The sequence below is a fragment of the Anolis carolinensis genome, unplaced genomic scaffold (genome assembly GCF_035594765.1).
Source record: "Anolis carolinensis isolate JA03-04 unplaced genomic scaffold, rAnoCar3.1.pri scaffold_14, whole genome shotgun sequence".
NCBI lineage: Eukaryota > Metazoa > Chordata > Lepidosauria > Squamata > Dactyloidae > Anolis > Anolis carolinensis.
The window spans coordinates 8,845,661-8,865,637 of NW_026943825.1; the positions used below are offsets into that span (position 1 = coordinate 8,845,661).

The window sequence follows — 19,977 nt, forward strand, 5'->3', positions numbered from 1 at the left end:
TACTCTAACCTGAATATACACACACACACACACACACACACACATGCTTCATATATATACCATATACCAATGTTACCTTCCCACCGGAGAAGAACCTATTGATCTACTCACATTGGTATGTTTTTGAACTGCTAGGTTGACAAGCTGGGGAAAACAGCAGGAGCTCACCCCACTCCCCAGATTTGAACCACTGGCTTTTCAGTCAGCAAGTTTGGCAGCTCTGAGGTATAAATCGCTGCGCCATCAGGGACACACACACACACACACACACACAATACTCTAACCTGAGTATATATATGCAGATTATGGGGCCCCTGGTTGCGCAGCAGATTAAGCCACTGAGCTGCCAAACTTGCTGACCCAAAGGTCGGTGGTACAAATCCGGGGAGTGGGGTGAGCTCTCGCTGTTAGCCACAGCTTCTGCCAACCTAGCAGTTCGAAAACATGCCAATGTGAGAGATCAATAGGTACGGCTCCTATTGGCGGGAAGGTAAGGGCGCTCCATACAGTCATGCCAGCGGCCACATGATCGTGGAGGTGTTTACGGACAACGCTGGCTCTTCGGCTTAGAAATGGAGAACTCCCAGACTGGACTTCATGGAGTCAAATGGGAGACACACACACACACACACACAACTAGCAATGCCAAAGAAACCTCCCGTCCCATTCCCCACCAAGACATGCCTCGTCCGCTGTTTTGTTGCACAGGCGCTGCGAGATGGCCCCAAAGGTGTCCGGCGTGGCCCCTCGCTCCTGGCAAGTGGTCAGAATAACCCGGTCGGCTTCTCTAGAGAAAAGAGAAAGAGAAACCAACTTTGGACTGGGAGAATGTGCCATTTCGAAACAATAGGCATTGACAAAATCACGATCTGCCAACTGCAAAAGGGCACCATACTGGGATCTGCACGCATCATCCGAAAATACATTACACAGTCCTAGACACTTGGGAAGTGTTCGACTTGTGATTTTGTGATACGAAATCCAGCATATCTATCTCGTTTGCTGTGTCATAATAAAATAATAATAATAATAATAATAATCCGAAAATACATCACACAGTGCTAGACACTTGGGAAATGTTCGACTTGTGATTTTGTGATACGAAATCCAGCATATCTATCTTGTTTGCTGTGTCATACAATATAATAATAATAATAATAATAATAATAATAATAATAATAATAATAATAATAAAGAGGATTGGAAGAGACCCCTTGGGCTATTTAGTCCAACCACCTTCTGCCTTTGTGCACCGAAAGCACTGGCAAAACATCCTTTAATATTTAATTATTAATTAAATAATAATTAAAATACCATTATAAACGAGCAAAGCTTTGGAAGGCATGCACTAGGTGAGGGAGGAGGTGGGAAAGGCATGCACCTTTCCCTTCTCCCTCGTGCTGCCTTCTTCGGTGGGGAAGGAGCTGGATAAATGGCTTCGATGGGCCGCATGTGGCCCCCGGGCCTTAGTTTGGGGACCCCTGAGCCATGGCATCAAATAACATCAAGCGATTCTCAAAACAAGTGGTGACTAAAGAGCATTCCTTAGTATTCGCTTTGGGCCAATAAGGCCACGTGGTGCCTACCTGGTCCACAGGACAACCTTCTCTCCGGTGGAGCTGACCTTGATGTTCTTGGCGCAGACGGTGGCCTCAGCCGCTCTCTGCAACATGACAGAGCCTTCCCTCCCTCCGGCCGTGGGCAAAAGCTCCAGTGAGCAGCCACTTGCACCCAGTCCCTCCGTAGACCCTCCTGCTTGAGCCTGCAAGCCACCGTTTGTGTCTTTGGAGCGCAAAGCCCTCGTCTCCGGAGAGGACGGCCGGTTCTCCATCTCGGTGTCCCGGAGAAGGACCCGAGAAGAAGGGACGGGGTCGGATTCTGTCCGTTTGTTGTTCTGTGGACTGGTGGCTCCACGTGTCGCAGGCTCCGAAATGTCTCTGCAAAGGACCGAGGAGGCCTCGTCACTCCTCAGGGCGACTCCAACTTCACTTCTCACTCCGGTGGGGCTGCTTCTGGGCTGAGGGGCTTTCGGTGAGAAGGCGGAGGTAGCAAGAGTAGCGGCGGGAGGGTCTGGCACAGAGCACGGCTCTGACGGGGTCTTCGCTTCCGAAGGGACGTCTTTGCAAGAGGGTGGCTTTCCTTCCGTACGAGGCCCTGGGAAAGGAGGAGAGAAAAGGACACTAGAACACATGCTTCTCATTCCCCACAGGAAAACAAAAGCAAGCACAGTGTTTGTGCAGCTTTCTCTTGTCAGTGTTTTTGTTGTTATAGTGTGAAATTTTCAATCAATTGTTGCTGTTGGATTGTGTATATGTGTTCCGGAAAGCATTCCAGCAGTCCAGGAGTTAATTATATGCCAGACCTTATTGATTGCCCGGAGGGCCAATGGGTCAAGACTTCCGTTTCAACTATGTGGACGGAACATTCGTCATGAACTGAGGAATGCAAGGAGGTGCTTGTTTGAACTGATAACAGACCCCACAAGCTGAGAGGACGTGGCACATTTTGTCCTTGCCGAGGGAACATGTGTCCAGAGAGTGATGGTATTTAGAGTTGTAAATAGCTTGTAAATAAAGCCTATAAAACCGCTGGGATCAGCAGATAATTTATGACTGAGCTATCGTTTGTTGGTGCCACTTTCGCCGATGCCTTAGTGGTCTGACTGATGAGAAGAAAGTGAGACCTATTTTGTCCTTGCCGAGGGAACATGTGTCCAGAGAGTGATGGTATTTAGAGTTGTAAATAGCTTGTAAATAAAGCCTATAGAACTGTTGGGATCAGCAGATAATTTACGACTGATCTGTCGTTTGTTGGTGCCACTTTTGCCGATGCCTAAGTGGTCTGACTGATGAGAAGAAAATGAGATCTGTTTTGTCCTTGCCAAGGGAACATGTGTCCAGAGAGTGATGGTATTTAGAATTGTAAATAGCTTGTAAATAAAACCTATAAAACCACTGGGATCAGCAGATAATTTACGACTGAGCTATCGTTTGTTGGTGCCACTTTCGCCGATGCCTAAGTGGTCCGATTGATGGGAAGAAAGTGAGACCTGTTTTGTCCTTGACGAGGGAACATGTGTCCAGAGAGTGATGGTATTTAGAATTGTAAATAGCTTGTAAATAAAGCCTATAGAACTGTTGGGATCAGCAGATAATTTATGACTGATCTGTCGTTTGTTGGTGCCACTTTCGCCAATGCCTAAGTGGTCTGACTGATGAGAAGAAAGTGAGACCTGTTTTGTTCTTGACGAGGGAACATGTGTCCAGAGAGTGATGGTATTTAGAGTTGTAAATAGCTTGTAAATAAAGCCTATAGAACCGTTGGGATCAGCAGATAATTTATGACTGAGCTATCGTTTGTTGGTGCCACTTTCGCCGATGCCTAAGTGGTCTGACTGATGAGAAGAAAGTGAGACCTGTTTTGTCCTTGCCGAGGGAACATGTGTCCAGAGAGTGATGGTATTTAGAGTTCTAAATAGCTTGTAAATAAAGCCTATAGAACCGTTGGGATCAGCAGATAATTTACGACTGAGATATCGTTTGTTGGTGCCACTTTTGCCGATGCCTAAGTGGTCTGACTGATGAGAAGAAAGTGAGACCTGTTTTGTCCTTGCCGAGGGAACATGTGTCCAGAGAGTGATGGTAATCAGAATTGTAAATAGCTTGTAAATAAAGCCTATAGAACCGTTGGGATCAGCAGATAATTTACGACTGAGATATCGTTTGTTGGTGCCACTTTTGCCGATGCCTAAGTGGTCTGACTGATGAGAAGAAAGTGAGACCTGTTTTGTCCTTGCCGAGGGAACATGTGTCCAGAGAGTGATGGTAATTAGAATTGTAAATAGCTTGTAAATAAAGCCTATAGAACCGCTGGGATCAGCAGATAATTTACGACTGAGCTGTCGTTTCTTGGTGCCACTTTCGCCGATGCCTAATTGGTCTGACTGATGAGAAGAAAGTGAGACCTGTTTTGTTCTTGCCAAGGGAACATGTGTCCAGAGAGTGATGGTATTTAGAGTTGTAAATAGCTTGTAAATAAAGCCTATAGAACCGCTGGGATTGGTAGATGATTTACGACTGAGGTATCGTTTGTTGGTGCCACTTTTGCCGATCATCATGTCTGACTGATGAGAAGAAGGTTAGACCTGACTCATCAATAGGTCAGGGTGACAATTTCCCTGACATCTCTTTCGTGTCACCTTTGGTTTTGTCCGAACATGGCATCTTTCATTTCATGCATCCAAATGGACGGTACTAAACTAACAGTCAAATGAAACATTTGAAACAAATACTGCGCACATCACTAATACACGTCATTGAATGGCAGCTAAAATGCTTCCCTCTCTTTCGATCCCAGTCCCTAGCCACAGACAATCTACTTCATTCCTTTTCTTTCCTCAGCTCCATTATGTTTGGTCCAGATTTATCGAGCCATGTGGGAGCCTTTGGGGTACAAACAAAAAAAAAACACCTCATGCATCCTTTCATTCCCCACAAACCTGCTCCGGAAGGATCTGCCCGCCTGGCTGCCGACCTCATCCTGTTCAGGGGGAGCTCCCCATCTTCTCTCAGCTCCAGTCTCTCCTCCACAGGATCCTTCCCTTCGGGGCAAAGGCTCGCCTCCTGCGGCCCCAGGCCATCTGCAAGCTCCTGGGTGTCTTTCTGTTTGAAGAGCTTGCCCTCCGCGGCCTGCAGACCAAGTAGAGATGGGTCAACAAGATCTTGAGCAAGAAGCTCCAGCGCCTAACTCTTAAATAGCCTAGCTCATTGTTGACCCAAACAACTCGAAAGACAGTTGCATCTGTCGAGTAGGAAATTTAGGTACCACTTTATGCGGGGAGGCTAATTTAACTAATTTAGGACACCATAAAAACCTTCCAGCAGTGTGCGGAAAGAATGAGGAAGTCTTCCATCAAGGACTCGGTGACACAAGTGGACGGTGAAGCGGTCAGAATCGAGCATACCTTCGTGAAGCCAGAAGCTGGACAATGTTAAATTGCCTCTGTCTCTGCCTGTATGTTGTATGTCTAATGGCATTGAATGGTTGTCATATACATGTACATGGTGATCCACTTTGGAGTGAGAAGCGTGGAACATAAATAATGTAAATACCGTATATACTCGAGTATAAGCCGACCCGAATATAAGCCGAGGCACCTGATTTACCACAAAAAAAACTGGGAAAACATTGACTCCAGTATAAGCTGAGATACCAATAAAATTACATTAATTGAGGCCTCAGTAGTTTAAATGTTTTTGAATCTTTACATCAAACTGTAATTTAAGATATGAGTGTTCAACTCTGATTAAATCATTATTTTCATTTTCTTCAATATAAATGTGCCTATGTATCTTTTTAATAATAATAGAGTGAAATAATAAATGCAATAATAATAATAAATGCAGTAAAATAATAAATGTAATAATCAGAGTAAAATGATGACATCCTAGTGACATCCGGCAGACTCCATCCCTTTTGAGTTTTAGAAAGAAAGTGAAGACATGGCTATGCGAGCAAGCATTCAAAGAATAAGTTTTGTTGGGTTCGACTCGGTCTAGACTAAGGTTTATGTACAAGGTTTTGTGGATGAATGGCTCAAGTATTTTGTATTACTTTAAATCTGTATTTAATTGCTTATGTTTTATTCTTTTGTATTGTTGTGCATTGGCATTGAATTCTGCCAGTTTTGTAAGCCACCCTTTGTCCCTTCAGGTGACAAGAGCGGGATAGAAATGATGGAAATAAATAAGTAAATAAAATAATAAATGTACTGTATTAATAATAATGGAGTAAAATAAATTTAAAAGTAACAACAAAAAATAGAATAAAATAATAAATGTAATAATAATAATTAATAGAGAAAAATAATAAATATACCATATATACTTGAGTATAAGCCCACCAGGACCCTCACCCGAGTATAAGCCGAGGAGGTTTTTTCAGTCCTAAAAAAGGGCTGAAAACCTAGGCTTATACTCGAGTATATACAGTAAATAAATAAAATATGCACTTGCTTCCACAATCTGCTACCCCCAGTCCGACAATTTGTGCTTCTTCTCCGCGCCCACCTTGTTGCTGCAATGGCTGCAGCTCCTCCGCTTGCTCCGCTTCATCCGGAGGTCGCCGGTGGCCTCGTGGCAAGAGCAGAAGCATTCCTTCGCCCCCTCCGCCCACTCCAGCTCCTGAAAGAAACCGTTCCAGATGAAGCCAAAGTGAGCTGAGAAAAGGGAACTGGGACTTAAATGGGAGATTATAACTACATAAACATTACATATACATGTAGTATTAATAATAATATTACAATGTAATACAGTGTAATAATTATTATAATTCACTATTATAATTGTATATTTATATTACATGCAATATTACTAATAATATTGCAATATAGTCGCATTATATAATATATTGTATTAAATATATTATATTTAATGTATTTAATATTAAACTGCCCTGAGTCCCTGTCGGGGTGAGAAGGGCGGGATATAAATGTCGCTAATAAATAAATAAATAAATAAATAAACAATCCTGACTAAAAATGTATCAAAAAAGAATCAGGAAAAATCTGAAGAGATAGCAGGATTTAAAATGACAAAAATTAAGTATTTAGGGATATGGTTGACAGCTAAGAACAATCAATTACTTCAAAACAATTATCTAAACAAATGGAAACAGATTAAAAAAGAACTAGAAAGCTGGAAGAATCTAAATCTATCCTTACTAGGCCGAATTGGTGCAATAAAAATGAATATCCTACCCAAAATGTTATATTTATTTCAAAATCTTCCTATTATTCAGAACCAGAAAATACTTAAGGAATGGAATAAGGATCTGATGAAATTTGTCTGGAAGGGGAAGAGACCAGAATAAAATATACCCTAATGATAAACTCTAAGAAGAGAGGTGGATTTGAAGTTCCGGATTTCAAATTATATTTTGAAGCATGTTCTCTGGTAATTGTATATTTATATTACATGCAATATTACTAATAATATTGCAATATAGTCATATTATATAATATATTGTATGTATATATACTTGTAAACCACCCTGAGTCCCCGTCGGGGTGAGAAGGGCGGGATATAAATGTCGCTAATAAATAAATAATAATAATAACGACCTCTTGGGGCTATGCCTCCCGATGTACGATTGTGTCACAACCCTGAAGCCTTACAGTTGAGATTCTGAATCTACAAGCACAAGGCCAATTTTGGAAAGTTTACTAGCACTCTCCGCTCACCTTGTCAGTGTTCTGGCCCCCAAGTTCCTTCCTCCTCTTATTTTTTGAGGCCGTGTGCATTTTGGGGGGTTCCTCCTCTTCTTCCACCTCTGGCAAGGAGACTTCTTCGAACCCATCGAACTAGGAGGAGGACAGGAACGGGTTAAGCAACAGAGCCCACCTCAGTCTGATCTATTCCTAAAAGTAGAGGACCATGACCCCGCCTACTGCCCTTTCCTTTCAAATCTGTCTACATAACAAACAGAGCAGGACTGAGCTGCAACTACATTTACTGGAGGAGTTTAGGGGATTGACGCCACATGGTGGAAGTTGTAGTTCACACCGCACCAAGTCAGACCACTGTGACTCCTACTGGGGAATGTAGAGGAGTTATAGTTCACCTACACCCAGAACACTATGAACCCAAACAATGATGGACCAGGACCAAACTTGCCACACAGAGCCCCCATAACCAATACAACACACTGGACAAGTTTGGGGAAAAGGGAGTTATAGTTCACCTGCATCCAGAGAAACAGTGACCCCCACTGACAATGCACCAGGACCACACTTTGCACAGAGAATCCTCATGACCAACTGAACATACTGCAGGTGTTTTTGGGAATGGGCCTTTATTTTGGGAGTTGTAGTTCACCTGCATCCAAAGACCACTGAACCCAGCTAATGATGGATCTGGACCAAACTTGGCACACAGACTGAACATTGCCTGCTGTGGATATGACAGATGTTTTTGGGCAATTGTCCCAGGACTCTGAGAGTTGTAGTCATTCACCTCCATCCAGAGAGTACTGCATCCAAGCGATGACCAGCCAACGACAGATCTGGACCACACTTGCTACACAGGCCCCAAAATGGCCAACTTTTCATACTGGCAGGGTTTGGGGAGGATTAAGCCACAATTCTGGGAATTGTAGTTCACCCACTCCAAACAAAATACATAACATTGAAAGACAAATCATACCATTCTCAAATGACCCGGGCACCACCGGGTCCCCAAGCTAGTACCAGATAAAAACAATAACAATATACAATACATCAATGAGCAAAAACATACACAAATTATAAAATTTAAACATTAACCTCTAGCAATAAAAACACACTTAATAAAACACAGAATTAAAAACACCAAGGTTATGATAATATACTAAGTAAAGTGCACATTATAAAAGTTGCTGGACTACAACTCCCATCAGGCCAGAGAGGGAGAAAGGGATCACTTTTCAATTCCCCCAAAGCCATATCACTAAGTCCCCACCTCGTATTCCTTTTCCTCCGTCCAGTTAATTTCCTCAAAGTCTCCCAAGCGGCTGGCGGAAGGGCGCAAGTGGTCGAAGAAAACGGAGAACTCGTCCTGCAAGTGATCATGACCTTTCAGCAGCTGCCACATCTGGGTCTTCAGCTAAACAGGAGAAGGACAGAGGAAGAAAGGAGAGACAAGGAGAGAAAGGAGAAGGGAGATGAGTATTCCTCGGCTCTGTCGCCATATGGTTATCTATACACACAATAAAAGTGGAAATATTGTACTCATTGTACTCTTGCAAAGATGTTTCAGTTCTTCCACCGATGTAGACAGAACTGTACTTGGTGGTTTACTGATATTAACTATTATAATATCTCTATTTTATATTGGATTTTGTTTTTTATCTTGTTATACTGTGAATTGTATTGTATGCTGTTTCTGCTTGATTGTATTGTTCGAGCTCTGCCCATGTAAGCGGCCTCAAGTCCCCTAGGGGAGATGATGGCGGGATATAAATAAAGTTGTTGTTGTTTTATTATTATTATTATTATTATTATTATTATTATTATTATTAGCTTGGGGACCGGCGGTGCCCGGGTCATTTGAGAAAGGCACTGTTTGTCTTTGAATGTTAGGTATTCTCAGTTTGGAGTGGGTGAACTACAATTCCCAGAATCGTGGGTCAATCCACCCCAAACCTGCCAGTATTCAAAGTTGGCCATTTTGGTTCTGTGTACCAAGTGTGGTCCAGATCTGTCGTTGGCTGGATTCAGTGCTCTTTGGATGCGGGTGAACTACAACTCCCAGATTCAAACCCCTGCAGTATGTTCAGTTGGTCATGAGGTTTCTCTGTGCCAAGTTTGATCCCGGTCCATTGTCGGTGGGGTCAGTGTTTCTGTGGATGCAGGTGAACTATAACTCTCTTTTCCCCAAACTTGTCCCAATATGTTGTATTGGTTATGGGGGCTCTTTGTGCCAAGTTTGATCCTGGTCCATCATAGGTGGGGTTCGATTGCAGGTGAACTATATATCCCAGTACCTACTACTCCCAAATGCCCAGGCCAATTCCCCTCCAAAGCCACCAGTATTCAAATCTGGGCATATCGGGGATGCATGGCAAGTTTGGTCCAGAGCCATCATTGTTTGGGTTCATAGCGTTCTGGGTGTAGGTGAACTACAACCCCTATACATTCCCCAGTAGGAGTCACAGTGCTCTGACTCGATGCAGGGTGAACTACAACTTCAATCCTCCAAACTCCTCCAGTTAAGTTTAGTTGCTGCACAGTTCTGGTGTGTGTTATGCAGACAATTTGAAAGGGAAGGGCAGTAGGCGGGATCATGCAAATTCCACAGCAATGGAGAACCCTGGGATGCCTGCCTGTGGTGGAAGAAAAAGCAAAATCTAGGATGAAATGGTCCCCAAATGAAAGCATTCCTTAGGTGGTGGGCCATAGTGTTTGGGAAGGACATTGGCAGGGGCTGGGCTACATGTTCATGGAGCTCGCTGTAATGTCAGTGCAAAGAAGTGACTTGCTGGATTCTTAGGCCTGGGAAGTATAGCCTATTTGTAGAGGCCGGAGGCTGTCTGTGTGAGCAGACACCTGTACCACATACACACATACGGGTTTTCACTTTTATTATGGATTTAGATACAGATATATTATATTAGATTTAGATATAGATTATTATTATTATTATTATTATTATTATTATTATTATTATTATTATTATTACATGCCTGTATGTGTGTGGCTGGGGTGTCCACTTCCACAGACAAGTTCCCACTTCAGCAAACAGCCCCAGCTCCCACTACTCAGGAGACACCAAGGGCCCTCCCTCCAACGACATTGAAGGCTTGAACATGTCCAAGCTCCTTACTTCCACGATCTCCTGGGGCAGGCACTCTGCACAGCTCTGCAGGACCTTGATGATCTTCTGGTGGTGAGAAGGGTTCTCAGCAAAGCAGATCTCCAGCTGCCGCAAGAACTTCCGGCTCTTCTCAAACGCTTGCTGCTCCTCAAACTGCACCAGGGGAAAAGAGAAAAGGACCCTGAGTTGGACACTCTCCGAGCCCTCCCGCTACACAGATCGTACCCCGCTACATCCAACGCACCAGGCCGCACTCCAGGGCTTGCTCCGGCAAGAGGAAGGCCGCAAAGTCCGTGAGCAGCTGGGGACATCCCTGCAGCACGCTCCGTAGCTGCGCATAGAGGTCGACGGCCGTCTGCTTCTGGGCGTTGCTCTCAAACTCGTAAATGATGCGCAGAAACTCTTCGTACTTCCCCGGCACACTCCGCAAGGCCTCGCGCACCTGGGGAAACAAGGACATCTCGCTGAGAGAAGCCTCAGGGTAACAAGGCCTCATGAGAGAAGCCTCAGTGTGAGAAGGCTTGGTGTGAGAAGCTTCAGTGAGAGAAGCCCCACGTTGAAGGCTGCTGTGTGTGAAGCTCCTGTGTAAGTTCGTTGTGAGAGGAGGCTGTGTGAGAGCAAAGCTGTTTATCTGCATGAGAGAAGCCCCACATTGAAGGCCTCGTGTATGAAGCTCCAGTGTGAAGGCTGCTGTGTGTAAAGCTCCTGTGTGAAGCTCCTGTGTAACTTGTTGTGAGAGGAGGCTCTGTGAAAGCGAAGCTGTTTATCTGCATGAGAGAAGCCCCACGTTGATGGCCTCATGTGTGAAGCTCCGGTGTGAAGGCTGCTGTGTGTGAAGCTCCTGTGTAAGTTCGTTGTGAGAGGAGGCTCTGTGAGAGCAAAGCTGTTTATCTGCATGAGAGAAGCCCCACGTTGAAGACCTCGTGTGTGAAGCTCCGGTGTGAAGGCTGCTGTGTGTGAAGCTCCTGTGTAAGTTCATTGTGAGAGGAGGCTCTGTGAGAGCGAAGCTGTTTATCTGCATGAGAGAAGCCCCACGTTGAAGGCCTCATGTGTGAAGCTCCAGTGTGAAGGCTGCTGTGTATAAAGCTCCTGTGTGAAGCTTCTGTGTAAGTTCATTGTGAGAGGAGTCTCTGTGAGAGCGAAGCTTTTTATCTTCATGAGAGAAGCCCCACGTTGAAGGCCTCGTGTGTGAAGCTCCAGTGTGAAGGCTGCTGTGTGTCAAGCTCCTGTTCGAAGCTCCTGTGTAAGTTCATTGTGAGAAGAGGCTCTGTGAGAGCGAAGCTGTTTATCTGCATGAGAGATGCCCAGCGTGGAAGCAAAGAAGTATAAAGAAATTGAATTGTATTATGGAGACCTTGTTTTTGTAAACAGTGCAACCATGTTATTTTGCTACAAAGAAAAGCCTCCTAAGGAAGAGATAACCTTGGTCTGTGTGTAAGCGTTCTTTTCATCACTTTGGACTACTGCTGCTGGGTCACGTGGCTGCTAATACGTTACTCTGCTATACGTTTATGGGGAGGGTCTTTTGTTAATAACCCCACTAGCCCACAAAACCATCAGAGTCTGTATCAAATTGGGATTGCCACATAGGTCATCTAGGGTAGGTTCTGGGAGTTGCAGTCAAAGGATCTGGAAGCCCAAAAGCCTTGAGTCATAGCTACAGCTTGGCCTTGCAGGGAAAGTCCTCCAGCTTCCGATATTCACCAAGCCTTTGCCTTCCCCGCAGCACCCTCTGTTCGGTTTTAAGGCTTGTTTCGAAGGGTGGTCTCCTTACCCGACTGAGGTAGGCCTGCGCAAAGGCCAAGTCCTTCTGCTCCCGCAAAGGGTCTCGCTCCAGGATGTCTTCGTCATAGAGAAGTAACAGCTTGGAGGTGTCCTTGCTGGCGCGAGACCGGCCTCGCTTGGCCCGGGTTCGATACGAGTTCCGGCTCTTCCCAGGCGCTTTGGCGTTTTCCCCTAGAAGAACCCAACCAGAGAAATGTGTCTTCACCATCAGAATTGTCTCCCATCTATTCTCGATTTCAGTAATTCCCAAAGTGGGCACTACCGCCCACAGGTGGGTGCTGGAGTGATCCAGGGGGGCGGTGATGGAACCTATTCGGACACGGGGGCGGGGCCAGAGGAGGGGCGGAGCTAGAGTGGGCGTGGCTTCTTCCCAAGACAGGGCGGATCTATACCTCTCCTGGGGCGCTTGTTGGGACACAGAGGGCAAAGCTAGGGAAGGGGGCGGGGCCTCCTTCCAATAGCCTGAGACAGGGCTGAGCCTCTATACCACTCCTGAGAGGCCTTTTAGGACTAGGGGTGGGGCCTCTTCCCAAGAGCGTGAGATAGGGCTGAGCCTCTATATCTTTCCTGAGAGGCCTTTTCGGACTAAAGGGCAGGGTTGGGCCTCTTCCCAAAAGCGCAAGACAGGGCTGAGCCTCTGTTTACCTCCCATGAGGTGCTTGTTAGAACACGAGGGCGGGGTATAGAGGTTCAGCCCTGTCAGGCACTTGGGAAGAGGCCCCGCCCCCTCCTCTAGCCCCACCCCCTGTGTCCTGGACAGGGATAGCTCAGCCCTGCCTCAGAGCTCGTAACTCCGCCCCTCCCAATCCTGGCCACCCATTGGTAGCCCCGCCCTCTTGAGCAGGAGCCACGCCCACCCCTCTAAGCCAGGCCCCCTTTTCCAGGGGGCGCTGGGTATTATTTTTTCTGGAAAGGGGGCAGTAGGCCAAATAAGTTTGGGAACCACTGCTCTAAATAGATCCTTGTTCATAACCTCACCTGGTGGGGAGCGCCTGGGCTCCACCTCCGGGACAGTGCAGGTCAAGGTGAGAGACAGCGCAGGCCTGTCTGCGGGATCGGCCACTTCGTCGGTCATCTCGTCCTCCTTCTGCAGGCTCTCCAGGTTCTCCCCTTCCTCCTCCTCCTCCTCCTCTTCCTCAGGCTCAGAGTTCTCCTCCTGGGAATTCTCCTCCTCCGAGTCGCCCTCTTGGCTCAGACGCCTCTCCGACGCAAGCCAGGTCAGCTTCTCCATCGTTTCCTGTAACCCACAAGAGCACAGCATCAGAGGAATAGTCCCGCTCCATGGCCAAGCCAGTCAGTCCAGCATCCTGTGAGAGAGGCCTCACTATAAGTCAGCCTCAGTGTTAGGAGGCCTGAGTGTGAGAAGGTCTCAGTGAGAGAAGCCCCAGGTTGAAAGCTGTGTGTAAAGCTCCTGTGTAAGTTCGTTGCGAGAGGAGGCTCTGTGAGAGCGAAGCTGTTTATCTGCATGAGAAAGAAGCCCAAGGTGGAAGCAAAGAAGGAAGTATAAAGAACTTGTTATGGAAACCTTGTTTTTTGTAAATAGTGCAACCAGATCAAAGAGGGAGACAGCAAAGACAGTCTCGATCTTGTCTCCTTGCACCAGCTGAAGGCCCCTCCCACCAGTAACATGCTTTGCTAATTATATATATATGTGTGTGTGTGTGTGTGTGTGTGTGTGTACACACACATGCACATATATATATATATACACACACACACACACACACACACATACATACATATGCATATATACAATGTAATTTACAATAATACAGTAGAGTCTCATTCAAGCCTCGCTTATCCAAGCCTCTGGATTATCCAAGCCATCAATGTTTTAATATATCATGATATTTTGGTGCTAAATTCATAAATACAGTAATTACAACATAATATTACTGTGTGTTGAACTAATTTTTCTGTCAAATTTGTTGTATAACATGATGTTTTGGCGCTTAATTTGTACAATCATAACCTAATTTGATGTTTAATAGGCTTTTCCTTAATCTCTCCTTATTATCCAAGATATTCGCTTATCCAAGGTTCTGCCGGCCCATTTACCTTGGATAAGTGAGACTCTACTGTATATAATATTATAATATATTGTATATGCATATAATATTAATAATATTATTTTGTAATACAATATTATACTACTAATAATACAATATAATAATATTAATTATATATTATATATTACATGTAATATTATTAATAATATTACAATTTATAGATATAGTACAATATGGTAATTTATTGCCAGTATTGTGCTATGCTAATAACATTGTATGTAAATTTAATTTGTAAGCCGCTCTGAGTCCCCTTCGGGATGTGAAGGACGGGATATAAATGTATGAAATAAATAAATAAATAAATATTATTTCGCTATTAAGAAAAGCCTTTTAAGGAAGAGATAACCTTGGTCTGTTTTTGTTTTTTTTCATCCCTTTTGGCTACTAGTGCTGGGTCACACTGCTGCTAATAAGTTACTCTGCTACACATTTATGGGGAGGGTCCCACCCCCTTTCCAGAAAAAATATGACTCAGTCCCCCTGGCTTAGAGGGGGTGGGTGTGGCTCCTGCTCAAGAGCTCTGAGGCAGGGCTGAGCTTCTATCCCTGTCCTGGACACAGGGGGCGGGGCCTCTTCCCAAGTGCCTGGCGGGGCTGAACCTCTATACCCCGCCCCTGTGTCCTAAAAAGCACCTCAGGGAAAGTATACAGAGGCTCTTGGGAAGAAGCCCTAGCCCCGCCCTTGAGTCCTACAAGGCCTCTCAGGAGAGTTATAGAGGCTCAGCCCTGTCTCGTGCTCTTGGAAGGAGGCCCTGCCTCGTTCCCTAGCTCCGCCCTCTGTGTCCCAACAAGCGCCTCAGGAGAGGTATAGATTCCCAGCCCTGTCTCAGGCTCTTGGGAACAAGTCCCGCCCACTCCTCTAGCTCCGCCCCCTGTGTCCTAACAGGCACCTCAGGGGCTCAGCCCTGTCTCCGGCATTTGGGAAGAGGCCCCGCCCCTCCTCTGGCCCCGCCCCCATGTCCTAATAGGTGCCATCACCGCCCCCCTGGATCGCTGCAGCGCCCACCAGGGGGCGGTAGCACCCACTTTGGGAATCACTGCCTTAGGAGATAAAGGTGGAGCCTCCGGTGGCCTAGGGGATAAAAGCCTTGTGACTTGAAGGTTGGGTTGCTGACCTGAAGGCTGCCAGGTTCGAATCCCACCCAGGGAGAGCGCAGATGAGCTCCCTCTATCAGCTCCAGCTCCATGCGGGGACATGAGAGAACCCTCCCACAAGGATGGTAAACCATCAAAACATCCAGGCGTCCCCTGGGCAACGTCCTTGCAGACGGCCAATTCTCTCACTCTAGAAGCAACTCCGGTTGCTCCTGACACGAAAAAAAAGGAGATAAAGGTCTACCTGAAGTTCCGGCACAGAAAGCACAGATTCTTCCGAAGCTGACGACATTTCCTCATCTTCCTCGTCGTGAATGTAATCATCGAAGTCCTCCTCTTCCTCCTCCTCGGGTCCGTCTTTCTCTCCACCCGCCTCCTGGCTGACCGGCAGACTGGGCCCACCTTCCGGCTTGGGTTGGGAGGACACAGACTCAGGGGCGCTGGAGGTATCCTTGCAAGGAGAAGGGGTTCTTTCTGTGCTCGCCCCGAGGTCTCCCTTCCCTTCCTCACTGGAGCCCTGCTTGCGAGGACTCTCCTTGGGCTCCTCCGCAGGCCTGGGTGGAGGCTCGATGTCCAGCTCCTGCCCAAGGCCCAGCACCACATCTTCGTTCAGAAGGGGCCCCACAGAGCTTGGTGTCTCTGGAAGAGGTTCAGCTTCACTAGAGTCATCTTGGATCTTTTCTATCGGGCCTGCATTCTCTTCCATCATCTCCACAGAGGTCTCCACGGGGGCCACTGTGTTGGCGTCAGAGGACCAGAGCGCATCGTGTTCCTTGGAGGAGACTGCGGCGCAAGGGGACGGCTCCTGCGACTCCGCTTGATTGGGACCTGCCCCCGGAGCCATGACATTGGCCACCGTCACTGCCGTGGAGGCCATGGGGGACGTGACCACTAGAGGAGGAGCGGACGGGACTGCAAGTGGTTGGTTGAGCGGACAAGGGAACGGGGAAGGGTTGACCAGCAGCGTGGTGATGGGGATGGGCTGCGGGGATCTCCCTGCCGGGGTCGCGGCCAACACATTGCAACCATTGGCGATCCCAACCACGTTGACGGCCGCGGTCGGGACGGTGAAGATGACCGGCGTGGGCTGGAGCAAGGGGGCAGGCTTGAGCAAGGGGGCGGCGCGGAGGGGGGCCTTCTTCTTCTGATACCCCCTGGTGGGCCCCGGCTTGCGGACCCTCAGCACCGGGAGCATCATCTTGGGCTGGAAGGCGACGGGGAGGGCGGGGATCACGTTCTGGGCCCCGAGGTTCGGGTGCCGCGTGGGGAGAAGGCCCTGGAGCTCGAAGTTGGCGCCGTTCCCGGGGGCGGGCTGCAGGTTTACGGGCAAGGGCTGCAGGAACGGAGCGGGCTGGATCAAGCGGGGGACGCGGCCAGACCCTTTGCTGGGAGGGGCCTCCGGCTGTGGGTGCCGGGCAGCCATCTTGAAAAAGTTGTTGTTGCCGCCAGCAGGAGGCGAGCAAAGGCCCGTCCGGACGGGGAGGGGCTTGGCTGCGGCCGGCCGTTGCCGCCTCCAGGTTTTCCGAAAAAGGCAGCTGTTCAGGGGCCGGAGCATCCACTGCACTCCCTCCGGCATGCGCAGGGGGTACTTGTGACCCTGCCCTGGTCCCGCAAGCTCACTTCCCGGAACGGAGGCTTCCCTGGACATTTTCTCCAGCTCCTCTTGGATGGACGGCAAACTGGCCTGGAAACGAGATCATCATCATCATCATCATTTAATTACTTATTAATCGCCCTCCATTCACGATGCTCTAGGTGATTTACAAGATGAAATTGTAAAGGATAATTGTAAAATTGTAAAAGATGGGACACAACCAACATTCAGCCCTTTCTTTTACCCTAGGGAGTTGTTTTCATCTTGTTTTTAAAACAGAAGCTCAATTTATTGTTGTTGTTATTTGTTGGAAACAGCAACCTCCCAAGCCTTTCACTATTTATTTATTTGTTAACGTATATATTTGCTAACCTATATTCTGTTAATGTGTTCTGTTGTTAGAGTGAAATGTTATAACAAGTTATGCTGTTGGGTGTTTGCAACTTTTTGTTTCTGGCAGAGCATTCCAGCAGTGCATGGGTTAAGCACAAGCCAGCTTAATTGATTGCCCACAGGACCAATAGGTCAGGGCTTCGTTTGAACTGGAATGCAGGAGGTGCTCCTCATACTGATAACAGCCTTGGTAAGCGGAGAAGACTTGCGCCATGTGTCCAGAGAGTTATGGCCTTAAGTAATTGTAAATAATTTGAAAAATAAAGTAATTATTTATTACTACCCTCCTCTCCTTCCAGAGGAGCTTAAAAACCTGGCTCTTCCAAAAGGCCTTTGACGTTTAATTGTTGATGGACTGATCTATCTGCCCATTCTATAATAGCCCCATTGTTGATGTGTTGCCACTATTATACCGCACTTTATTGTCCATTTCAACTGTGTAATTACCTTTCCCCATTTCGGAACATTCTGCACTTTGCCTGGGATCTATGAATTAGTCTCCTGTTTTTAACACTGTATGCTGCATGTTGATTTTAATGATTGTTTTTATTGATGCTGATGTTTTTATTGGGATAATTGTGTTATTGCTTTGTTATTGTTATTTGATTGTTGTGCCGGGCTAGGCCCCATGTAAGCCGCCCCGAGTCCCTTCAGGGAGATGGGGAGGGGTATAAAAATAAAGTTGTTGTTATTATTATTATTATTATTATTATTATTATTATTATTATACCTGCTGGGATCAGCAGTAAAACAACGACTGAGCTGTTGTTTTTGTTGGTGCCACTTTTGGTGCTGCATCGAGTGGTCCTTCGGGTAAGCAGACAGAGAGAACTGACTCATCAAACAGTCAGGGTGATGGATGACCGATTTAACTCCCTATCCCAGCATCCCCTGACATATTCTATGCATATGTTGATTTGCCAGTTTGACTGTACCTCTTTGGCGTGGGAGGGGTTACATAGATGTGATTGTACTGAGCATGTTCAGACGCAAGACTCCATTTTGTAGTCAGTCTCCTTTACACCTCAAGTGGAGGTGGAAGTCTGCTTTACACCTCAGCAGAGGTGGATGCCTGTTTGCATCACACCTCAGTGGAGGTGGATGCCTGTTGCTATTAGGACTTCAATGATTATAACTATCTAAAGATTATGGACTCTTGATTAAGAATGGCAACCTATATATATATATATATGTGTGTGTGTCCGTGTGTGTGTATGTATGTGTTTATATATATATATATATATATATATGGACACTTTAGCTTTGTTTTTGGGTTTTTTCTCTCTTTCTCCCTTTTTGATCCTTTTTTAATCGCAGTTTTCCTACTTTCTATACAAGAAAATGTTCTCACTCTTTTGATGTTAATTTACTCTATCTTATAAGGTAAAACTTCAATAAAAATATACTTAATAGAAAAAAATGACACCCTGTGACACAGAGAAGCTACATCTTATCTATAACTAAACTTTAATAAGAAATGTGCCTGTATGGTGAATTACCGTATATACTCAAGTATAAGCCGACCCAAATATAAGCCGAGGCACCTAATTTTACCACAAAAGAACTGGGAAAACATTGACTCCAGTATAAACCAAGATACCAATTGAGGCCTCAGTAGTTTAAATGTTTTTGAATCTTTACATCATACTGTAATTTAAGATATGAGTGTTCAACTCTGATTAAATCATTATTTTCATTTTCTTCAATGTAAATGTGCCTATGTATCCTTTTAATAATAATAGAGTGAAATAATAAATGTAATAATAATAATAAATGCAGTGAAATAATAAATGTAATAACAGAGTAAAATAATAAATGAATTAATAATAAAATAGAGTAAAATAAATGTAAAAGTAACAACAATAATAGAGTAAAATAATAAATGTAATAATAATAATTAATAGAGTAAAATAATAAATGTAACAATACCAATAATAATACATGTAATACATGTAATAATAATAATAATGAATACAGGAAAATAATACAAGTAATAACAAATAGAGTAAAATAATAAATGCAATAATAATAATAAGATCAGAGTGAAATAATAAATGTAATAATAATAATAAAAATAGAGTAAAATAAATATAAGAGTAGCAACAATAATAGAGAAAAATAATACATGTAATAATACCAATAATAATAGAGAAAAATAATAAATGTCCCATATATTCTCAAGTATAAGCCGACCTGAATATAAGCCCACCAGGACCCTCACCTGAGTATAAACTGAGGAGGTTTTTTTTCAGCCCTAAAAAAGGGCTGAAAAACTAGGCTTATACTTGAGTATATACAGTAATACAAGACGTTTATGAGTAAACAAGATACGTTACTTTTGTTGGGAATCATCCTGGACTACTCAAGTCTAAATGTAGTTAGATAGATGATAGAGTTAGATTGAGGGAATCCTTTCCCTGTTTCCAAAGCATGCCTAGACAGGCTTTACTGTGTTTCACTCTATCCTGTTTACGTCACATCCCTTACTTTGAAGTTAGTAGAAATGTGACTCTTTAGGGACACTAACTTCCTATCCATTGGAATGTTTATTGCCCCAATAAAAGGGACGACCATGCGGTCAGTCGCCCCTCTCTAAGCCTCTTCTCCCTTTGTTCTTCTAGCTAACAAGAAGCATCTTGCTGTCCCTCCTGGCAAGATGTAACTGTGTAGATGTTTGTTATTTTTCCTTTCTT

General features: G+C 45.3%; 1 protein-coding gene across 2 annotated transcripts in view; it reads right to left on the reverse strand.

The window, feature by feature from the left end:
• The window catches only part of gon4l (gon-4 like), a 54,715-nt gene that overhangs the window by 2,346 nt on the left and 32,392 nt on the right, over positions 1-19,977 (reverse strand). For both annotated transcript variants that reach the window (XM_062964737.1, XM_062964736.1), the window contains exons 21-31: positions 15,542-16,981; positions 13,113-13,371; positions 12,124-12,305; positions 10,594-10,791; positions 10,359-10,502; positions 8,496-8,639; positions 7,241-7,360; positions 6,069-6,182; positions 4,499-4,688; positions 1,587-2,154; positions 685-787 (exon numbers count right to left, since the gene is read on the reverse strand). In XM_062964737.1, coding sequence (XP_062820807.1) covers positions 685-787; positions 1,587-2,154; positions 4,499-4,688; positions 6,069-6,182; positions 7,241-7,360; positions 8,496-8,639; positions 10,359-10,502; positions 10,594-10,791; positions 12,124-12,305; positions 13,113-13,371; positions 15,542-16,981 — 3,462 coding nt within the window. The remainder of the gene's footprint in view (positions 1-684; positions 788-1,586; positions 2,155-4,498; positions 4,689-6,068; positions 6,183-7,240; positions 7,361-8,495; positions 8,640-10,358; positions 10,503-10,593; positions 10,792-12,123; positions 12,306-13,112; positions 13,372-15,541; positions 16,982-19,977) is intronic.